Source organism: Pteropus vampyrus, unplaced genomic scaffold, assembly GCF_000151845.1.
Source record: "Pteropus vampyrus isolate Shadow unplaced genomic scaffold, Pvam_2.0 Scaffold24, whole genome shotgun sequence".
In the NCBI taxonomy this organism is placed as follows: domain Eukaryota; kingdom Metazoa; phylum Chordata; class Mammalia; order Chiroptera; family Pteropodidae; genus Pteropus; species Pteropus vampyrus.
Window position 1 is genome coordinate 8,149,121 of NW_011888805.1, and position 10,673 is coordinate 8,159,793.

The window sequence follows — 10,673 nt, forward strand, 5'->3', positions numbered from 1 at the left end:
CTTATGGATCATCTAGGTAGCTGTCATTTTGTTGTCACTATGCACATCTGTCATTTCAATGCCTTCACTATCATGTGTATATCTAATCAAGTTAGCTCCATGTAGCACATTTTAATAATTGCAGGAAAATTAGAAAGAGCAGTAAATGATGCATTAGTATCAAATGAAGTCCAATTGAAATTATGGCAGGTCATATGAATAAAATTTATGTAATAATTTGAATGAACCAAGTGTTGAAGAAATTGAGTCATTTCACAAAGCATTGTAAAGTACCATGAGCTCACAAGGACCAACAGTCAGTATCATATTCATGTTGTAAATTGTAGTTTGGGTTCAGCAAAATATTATTTGTCACATAAAAGCAATGTTGTTCATTTGAATTGTATTTACTGGTCTGCAGGTTTCTTAAATAATATTTTTAAGTTTGTATAATACAATAACAATGAACATCAGAAGTTTATACCTATTTTTATATTAGTACACATCAGTACAAATAATAACATAATAATTAGTTCAACCATGGCAAGTTCTTTTTTTTTTTCTTTAAATGAATTTTCAAAATTAAATTGTTCTGTTGAAAGCATCCATATGTTACATAAATATGAAAATCACTAATTGGTCATTTGTGTTTACTGAGAGATCTGACTGGTTAAGTTTGCTACAAAACAATATGAAATATCACCTACCTATGGCCCTCACCAAATACTCATTACCTTAGAAAGAAGTACCTTTCTCTCTCACCAGTTTAATTCACCAACTTTACTATCAAATGATATAGTAAATAGCTTCATTACCTTCATCACTGGACTTTCTTTATCTTTACCTCTACACATTGGTTACACTCATCTGTATGTAGCTTATGCCTCCCCTAAACTCAGAGAAAGAGGTCGGGAAAAGTTGGGGAGTAGTATGTTTTAGTTTCCCCTCACTGCAGTAGTTATTTACCACAAATCTAGTGGCTTAAAAGTAATACAAATTTATTATTTTACAGTTCTGGAGATCAGAAATCCAAAATGAGTCTCACAGCTAAAATCAGGTGTCAATAGAATTGCATTTCTTCTGGGGGAATCTAGAGAATAACTGGTTTCCTTGCCATTCCCAGTTTCTAAAGACTTCTCTCACCTCTTGGTTTGTGGCATCGCATGACTCTGACTTCTGCTTGGATCATCAAATCTCTTTTTCTGAACTCCCACCTCCCTCTTTCATTTTTAAGGACCCTTGTGATTACATTGGGCCCATCCAGGTAATTCTGGATAATCTCCCATCTCAAAATCCCTAATTTAATCACTTCTGCAAAGTCCCTTTCACCATGTAAAGTAAGTAATATATCCACAGGTTCCTGAGGTTAGGATTTGGACGGTTTGGGGGTGGCATTATTCTATCTACCACAGGAGGTATCACAATGCCCAGCCAGTCCCAAGAGCAGAAAGTCTGACGTAGAAATTCTCTTTGGAAAAGTGTGAGAACACATTTGCCAGAAACAGAAAAGAAAAATGGATGGAGGTTAAGAGTAGCGCTTTATGGTGAGTAAGGAGGAGTCTTTTTGAGAGGTTGAGGGGTTGGAAAGGGTGGAAAGATGTGGAAATGCTGCTGCAGAAGGTGGGAAAGCCTCCAACGAAGGAAGAAAAAACAGACTGCTTCCCCAAGGGCTGATCCGAGATGTGAAGGCAGTTTTATCCAAGTAAGATGTGGGATCTGAGGTCACACCAATTACCATGTGCATGAAAATGACACTAAACACACTGCCATGATAGCTGTCTAAATTTTTAATTCAGAATTTGCGAACAAACCAAACAATGACATCAGAATTAAAGGAATTCTGCCACCTCCTTTTTGTTATGCCATTGTTTTTCTTTTTCCATGATTCCTATAAGAAACCTCACACTAATGAGGCTCGCATAAGGAGTGGGGAAAGGAGATGAACCACAGACCGCATTGGAAATAAACCAAGAAATAAGAAAAAACAATCCCTGCCCAAACGAACAACGATGGTGAAAAAACTGCACCAGCGAAGGGTCTATATACTGAGTTTAAATGTTTTCAAGGACAGAACATGAAATCTGATAAGATCTACCAGCTGCTTCTCTTTTCTAAGACATTTGCCCAGGAGACAGCTACTGAAGCTTGGGTGTATTTCTTTCCTGCTGTGTCATACAATGTTCCTTTCCCCTCCCCCCTCCATGCTCTCCTGCTGTTTTATCAGTATGTGTGCGTGTGTGTGTGGTGTGTGTGTGCGTGTGTGCGTGTGTGTGTGTGTGTGTGTGTGTGTGTGTGTGTGTGTGTGTGTGTATTTGGTTTCTCTCTCCCTTGTGAGAACACAGCCGGCTGCCTGTCTCCTGCTGTTTCTGCTTTTCTGACTAGGTTTTTGCTGCCTCTTGCCTCCCCTTCCTCTCTTTCTGCTTAGCTTCTTGTCTTCTGGTAAGTATGACAAACACTCCCCCCAAGCCCTGTGAGATGTGGGGTGCGGTTTGCGGTGTTCAAAACTTGCAACTTTGAGATTGCTGGTGAACTGTTGAAGAACTTTCCATTGTTTTATTTATAATTAAAATGTGTTGCTCAGGAACGGATGTATGTGTGATAATCCGCTGGGACTGCCAGAAAAAGTGAAAAATTCTCTCTCAGAGAAGGAAAAAGGCAGGCAATACAGTTTATGAAGATAAAATTTAGAAATAATTTTTGTTATAAAATTAATTAATCTAGAAAGAGACTATTTAAAAGTAACAGAGTTATTTGACTTGAGGCTACTTTTAGGAATTGAGTTGTCCTGTGGTTTACAATAACTCGGTTATTCTGTTTTCAAGTAAAAGTGGAACATGAGTTTAAAGGCTATCCATGGGATTAATGTAAAAACACCAACGATTATGACTTCTGATGAATGAAGAATAAAGTTAGTACAATTAAAATGCTTGCATTTAGACTAACCACAATAAAATTCTCATGGACAGTCAGTTTTAAATGCATTGCATCGAAGTTTGGTTTACTTTAGATTTTATTTCATATTAAGAAAACTTTCTAATACTTTAAAACCCACACATGGATTTGTGCCAATAAATGTTTACTCTTCCATTTGTATTAAAGAGTACTTTCTCCCTTTGATTTTCAAGGATCAAGTGCTAAATGCCATGGCTCCATTTAGAAGAGCTTAAAATAGCTTCTGGCTGGAAGCAGGTGCCATGTGTCTTTCTCCAAGTTTAGCCAAGGCACAAGTTATATATAGATGACTGTGCCCAACGAAAAGGGGTCAAACTAAAGAAACTCCAGTGATAAAGATAATGAAGCTGTTTACTGTATCATTTGATAATAAGGTTAATGGATTAAAATGGGTAAAAGAAAAAAGTACTTCCTTCTAAGATAATGAGTACTTGGTGAGGGCCACGTGGGTGGCAGTGTCTGTACATTCAATTTTCTGTTCTTGTTGATGTCTACTGCCCTGAGAACAGGGGGAAGCCACACGATGCATAGAGCAGTATGTTTCTGTTTCTGCTATCATGCCACCACAACAGCAAAACCTGAGCATTGTGAAAACTCTGTCATATTGTTACCCTGCTAATTAGCAGCATCACCATTAAATATAATTTATAAGTAAAATGCACCATAACTTAAAGTTCTAAGCCAAATCTATTGCAACCCTAGAAATGGTGATAGCCAGAAATCCTGGAATCCTTGATTCAGCTCGTTCCTTATTCCTTATTTCCAAAGAGCTCAAATTATATCTGGATTATTTCTCTACTTCATTTCCTCTCCATTCATTAAACATTGCTATGTCTTAAATATTATTAAGTTATCCTAGAGCTTCTTGACTTAGAAGAGAAAGTTGCTATCTGGTTTTTTTTTCCCCCCCCAAAGAAAATTAGTTTTTATTTTGGAACAAAAAAAGTATTATGGAAATTCAAAGAATTATTATTATGAGCATCACCATGTTTCCATACAGTTTGTTAATTTACACTTTCCTTCATTCTCTGTCTTATTCCAAAAATGATGTTAACTTGAACCTCAAAAAATCTGTTTTCATCATTAATATTTATATGTTGTTCATCTGGGAAAAGGAGAATACCAGAAGAAAAAAAGTCTCCTGTATCTAGTATAATAATTCATTTATATTAATGTACTCATATTAATCAATTCTTTTTTTATAGATTAAAATAGAACTTAGGAACATTATTATTATGAAAGATTTTAGCAAGTTCAGTGGCTATTATATTAAATACACTTTGAAAGTTAAAATATTTTAACTTTAACATCATTTAAAATTTAAATATTTCAAATGTATGCATCCATGTACTTACAATGATTGTAAATCTACATAGAATTATATAAAAGAATGGTAACACAAACTGGCTATTCCAAGCAAAGTGACAAAGAGGGTCATGAAAAACAATATCTTGAATTACTCTGTTAATATCAATAGGAGGAGATATTATTACTGAAATTTAAAGACCAAAACCAAAAATATGCTCATCGTATGACTTGATTTAGAAAAATGGCTTCCCACTGTTCCTACCTAATTGCTGTATCGATGGTTTGTGAAAGCACATTCATTCTATGTTAGAAACTGTAATTAGTAGGTGCCCGTTTGGATATGCAACTAGATTAACTACATAAAGCCTGACTGTGCTTACCACTAGGTACCACTCCCAGTATGGAGACTAATCACTCTGCACAGCTCTCAGGAGAGCCACAGGCAACACTTCCAGGGGACAGTTCATCGTTACTTAGTCAGAATGGCCTGGAGAAGCAAGATAATCAGGATTCCTCAGTCCCACTCCAAGCACCATCGAAAGAGGCAGATGTGCAGCCTGAAACAGGAACTCGTGACATCTCTGACGAGTTGAATAGGCAACTGGAAGACATCATTAACACATACGGGTCTGCTGTCAGCACAGCAGGGAACGAGAACCCCCCTATAGCCAAGGAGCAACCTGAGAACACAGAACCAGCTGACAACGAGGACAGAGACTGTGAGGAGGCCATTGAAGAAACTGAAAGAGAACCTGTGGCTTCTGGAGAGCCACCCACAGCCAAAGAGCCTGTCAGCAATAAAGAGCAAAAATTGGAAAAGAAAATCCTGAAAGGATTAGGCAAGTACTTATATTCTAATATATGATTTTTCTTTGAATTATTCCTGAAAAGGGCACTTCCTCCAGCCTTTACTAAAACTCTTATCTAATATTTGGATTACTACAATAGTTTCCTTCAGGGTCTCCCAATATCTTCTGTTGCTGTACTTGCCCCCAGCCAATTCCCCTCAGTAGAGCTAAAGTGAACTTTCAACATGTTACAAATCTACCCTCTGTCCTCAACGGCCTCTCATTTCTTTTAGGACAAGACCAGAATTCTTGGCATAATCTTTCAGGCCCTAATGGTCTAACCCAAACCGGTCTTTCCAGCATTTTCTCCCATCACTCTACCCTACAGCATCTGCTTCCTGAACATTCTATTCCTATCACCACCATGACTACTGCTGTCTAATAACGAGTCATTCTGATTTACTCTTTCAGTTATTTGCACCTGCCATACTTTCTCCCTCTCAGGGCTTGTGTACATCCTATTTGCTCTACCTAGAAATCTCTACCTACTCTCCAGTTTATTCCTTCTGGACACTTATCTCATCATTTAGCTCACAAATCAAATGGCACTTTCTTATAGCCTAACCTTAGATAAAGTCTGTTTTCTGTTTCTATTGTATTATGTATCTTTCCTTTCTAGCATTTATCAGCGTTTGACAGTATACATTTACTTTTGTGATTATTTGGTTAATATGTGTCTTCCCTACTAGCTCTTTTATTTTAAGGGCAGGGACTGTGTATATATCAGATGCCTAATGTCTATCTAGGACAATGGATGACACATGCTAGGTGCTCAATAATATTAGTTGTAAGGCTGAATGAATGAATAAATAAAAGGGAAATTATTTAAGGCAAAGCTAGTGGAATCTGGTTTTAAACAAAACATAAATATAGGGATGGTTTTGTATATACAAAATGATTGTCGATTAGATCACTTAGTAGTATGTTCCATTACCATATAAAATATTTTTATTTAACAAAATGCTTCAGAAACATATCAATTTCAGAATATCAATAATTATAGAAAATATTCTTGCTCTCATTATTTGGTTCAGCAAATATTTGTTAATGCCTAGTCTTTATGAGGCACTGTACTAGGTACACAAAGATAAATAAGTTGTCATGTCTCTAGTCAAGGAGCCCTAGGCATGGAGGAAAATATAGACATATAAACTAATTATTATACAGGATAGGTGCTAAAGCAGGCGTGGGAAAATTGTTAGGAAAGCATGAGGGATCGGTAACACCAAAAATGGTTATGAAAAAACCATTTTTGGTGTTACCGATCCCTCATGTGAGAGAGCTATTTTAGCTACTAGTGGAAATATGTTACTTCATGTGAAAGTCCCTCTGCCTGTCTTTCTTCATGAATTTCCCTGAAATACTCACTACAAACACACCTTCTATGGGAAACTCTCCCTGACATACCCAGGTAGAGTTAGCATCATCTTCCTTAGCTCTCCATTAAAGTTTCTGCAGCAATCGTTTGTTTATATGCCTGCCTCTCAAGCTGGATGGAGAATCTATCAAGGGCAGTGATTGTGGGCGTTGGAATCAAAACTGGGTTCACACTCCAGTCATAGGTTATCTACGACCCCAAAAGTACATCCATGCTGGCATAGGACATTACTCTACAATGCTTAAAATGCATTGCTGGCAGGTATATAAACAACAAGGACTAAAAGACACATTCAAATAGCACACGGGACCCACCCAGCAAAAGATTAACTCAGCTAATACCAAGTTCTAACATGCAACATTGGAATCACCTAGTGTTTTAGAACTTTGGGAAAGAGAATAAAGTTGCTCTATGTTAGAGTTATTTTTTTCTTCTCTTTCCAAGGCATCTCAAAATAGTCCCTTTGCAATTGTCAGTGTTAAACTTTCCATAAGACAATACAAAATCACAACTCAGAAGTGAATAATTTCAAGTGTTACTAACCAGTAAAGTTCTTTCACTTTACCACTCTGAAACTACTTCTACATAGGAATGTTTTTGTGTTGTATTGAGGGATAGATATGAAGAAACTAAAAGTAAAGTTAAAGATGACCAATTTTGGTTTCTATTCTGTCTTCTCTGAGTTATTTCAAAATTTGTATTAACCTCATAATTACCAAATAATCAAAAAAAATATTAGAGAAAAAATTCCACAATTCTGCCACTATCTATGAATTAGTAAATTTCATTTGCATGTATTTGACCAGAACTAACGGTTGTGGATCAGAGTGCCCAGGTATATCTACTGTCATTACATGTGTATAAGCTGCTCATCCTTCCATGCCATTCCTCTGAATACCATCAGCATATTCTTTTAATCGCTGTACTATTTCAGCTACAACATGAATTAAAACAATATTTTTAGGCTACTCTAAATATGTAACCATCATTTTAAACCTTATTCAGTTGTCTGCAAGTGATTTTAACAGGCTTCTTGGTCATTTAGCAATTAAATGGCAGTGCACTATCATCTGGACCAATGGTTTTCTAACTTAACTGTGCATTAGAATCAAATACAGAATTTGCCAAAAATGCTGCTTTTGAGCACAGAAATCCAGAATTGGTAGGTCTGAATTGGGGCCAAGTCACCTGGGTGATTTTGACACAAATGGATTATAGAGGCAATAATTCTGATGCTTCAGAAAGAGCTTGGGTAAAATAGAAAGTGCCAGTTGTGATCTTCTTTTAGAAGCTACTTGGAACTTTTATAGAATTTTAGTAAGTCATTCTTCCATACTTGAAGATATATCCTTAGACGTCACTTATACATTGATCAAAGATGAGTTTTTAATTATTGTATGTTTATCAGATAATATTTGCTTTATTGGTATTTTCGAGATGCTGAAATGTTCTCACTCTCTAATATCCCAAATTTTCCACCTTTGAGATATTTGAGATTTTAGCCCAAGTTAAAGTTTTCCTGCTGTCAGAGGTCTCTGATCTTTAGTAGATACAACAATGAAAATCTCCAGTACTGATGGGCATAGCTTACCACGTACCCTAAACTTATTGGAGCACAATACCCTTCTTTCACAGAATACCTCTGAATATTTAAAAAATATTTCTACAACCTAAGCACTCAGGACTTATTTTTCCTTTAGATGATGTATATCCTCCCACAATTAACACACTATACGCCACAGCAGTTGTGGGAGCATTTTAAAATCTCTTTATGTGGTAGAGTCACTTTTTCCTTGGCATCTGAACTGAAAGAAATAAAAACAGATTCCCCATTAGAGAGCACCATGACACATTCTGTTAACATCTAAAGTCTCCCTTTTGCTTTTCCTACTCCATTCTCCAGGGTCACAAGTGTCTTATTAATTATTTCTCTGTCAGCTTTATGTAGGCTGCATAAGCACCACATGGTAATGAGCACAAAACAATGATAAAATATAATATATCTTCCGATGTTTAAGTTGACAACTGATTGAGTAGGAAATCATAGGTCTGAAGCATAAGGCCAGGAGAGAAACAAAGCTGATCCACAGGTCCATTCTAAGCTCAGAATCCATCTAGTCAACCCATTAATTTAGTAGACGGGATAATTGAAGCTTAGAGAATTTTAAAGACTGAAAAAAAAAGTTACTCAACTAGTCGACTAGTTGATGTGATTGTGAGATTAGTCATAAAGAAAGCAAGTCATTAACCTGAAGTCATTAACAGTGCAGAACCAAAGATATATTACAATAATCAGTATGTTGGTTGAGGAGCAGCCACTCAGCTCAGTTTATGGGTTTTGTCTTTCTGGTTACAGGTGAGTTCCAGTTCTACTTTCTGAGGAGAATCTTGAGTAGGACATTGGTATTCTAAAATGTTTTCAGCCTTTTACTTACTTTGCCTTAGAAAGGTCACTTTTTTAGATGGTCTGTTTCGTCCATTTTAGCTTGATTTCTAGTTTCATTCTAACAGAAAAAATAAACTGCTGCTTTGAAACAAATGCTAAATTTTCTAGAAGAGATTGTTGGGGAAGAAGAATCAGCAGAGACTGAAATGTTCGTGAGAAGATTCATAGAGAAGCTAAAACTTAGGCCATCTTCTAAAAGGAGAAGAGGGTTTAGAGAAGCAGATAGAAAGAGAGATAAAAATATGTCCCTAGCAAAATTATTAGTACTCTCTTCTGAGCCAAGGGAAAGGATGTATTCATTTCTTACTATTCTTCCTGATATGTTTCTTTTTTATTATAAGGTTTGCTTTATTTTGTTTTCCCTGGAATCGTCTCCTCATTATTAGATTCAAAAGTTTTTTCTTTTTAAGAAAGTTTTCTTTATAGTTATAGCCTAGAAATTTCTAGTAGTTTGAACACATCATCAACTAACCTAATAAGTCCAGGTCCACTTTCCAAATGAGTGGGAAGCCAAATTTCCAATTACGTATAATAAGGTCATTAAAAAACAAGAGAAATGAAATGTCAGCCAAATGGGAAACAATGTGACTAGAAAATATAGGAAAAGCAGTATTTTCAAAAATGATAATAGTCAATAAAACTACGTAAAACAAACAAAAACCATGACTACAAGAGGTGACAGTGAGGGTAAGAGAATCTTTATACACTTTAAGAGTAAACCAAAACATTTTAGGAAAACAAATATGCCATCCAAACAATGTTATTTTTATTGTTGTTGTTATCTAAATTAAGATAAAAATAAAGCCATTTCAGTATTGGAATCATCAAATTTCAGAATCCATTTAGTCAACCCACTAATTTTATAGTTAGGAAAATTGAGGCCCAAGAGCTTAAGAGTATGTGAAAAAGATTACTAAACTAATTGATGACAGAGTCAGTTCTAGAACCCAGGTCTCCCAACCTTAGTCTAGCGTGAATTTAATCCTTCCTATCTACATACATGAAATTTATACTATCTTTCCAATCTGCATACATACATTCTATTTACCTTAAAAGATACCTATAGATGGTCAGAAATTGTTTCTATTACACTCATTATCTTTGTGTTAGAGAGAAAACAAAGTTAACATTGAAATATGATTCTAGGTCTAACATTTGAAGACAATATTCACAATCTTTTCCTGCTTTAAGCTTCTCCCAGCACACTTGGAAATCGGGAAGAGCAAAGAGAGGCATACATGTGCATCCATGACCAAATTTTAGCCCCAAAGTTCTAAAATATAATTTTGGAAGAAAAAAAAAGCATAGTTTTGAGAACTCGTTAAATCTACATAATTTGTCACTGAACTTCATATTAACAGTCAACACTATGCTAAAACTTTAAGAAAAACTCTAGTTCACATTTCTATAGCTGATTTCATTGTCTTAATTTAAGAGTTTTAGTTTCCTTGATGTAAAAATAATTCCTTCATATTCTAATAGTCTCACAGTCTACAACGATGTCAACAGCCACAGCCATGTGTGACATGTTTGTTCTTGCTGCACCATGGTTCTACTTTCATGTAGACTTAGAACCAAACTGAGCATTCTGTGGAGTGTTGGCTATGTGCCACCTTTAATGGAGACTTCAGGTCTGTCACTGGCTTTCCTTGTGACTAATCCTGCAATCACATTGCTTTAAAATGACACATTGGGGTGAAGGCAGATCATCCTTTCCCAATAAAACGTTCCTGAATAAAGTCGATTTTTCATTTTGTGTCAC

General features: G+C 35.9%; 1 protein-coding gene across 1 annotated transcript in view; it reads left to right on the forward strand.

Annotated features, from left to right (window-relative positions):
- Positions 1-4,639: 4,639 nt before the first annotated feature.
- TXLNB (taxilin beta) overlaps positions 4,640-10,673 on the forward strand; it is a 43,338-nt gene continuing 37,304 nt past the window's right edge. The window contains exon 1 of the mRNA XM_011356230.1: positions 4,640-5,078. Within this exon, the coding sequence (XP_011354532.1) occupies positions 4,640-5,078 (439 nt within the window). The remainder of the gene's footprint in view (positions 5,079-10,673) is intronic.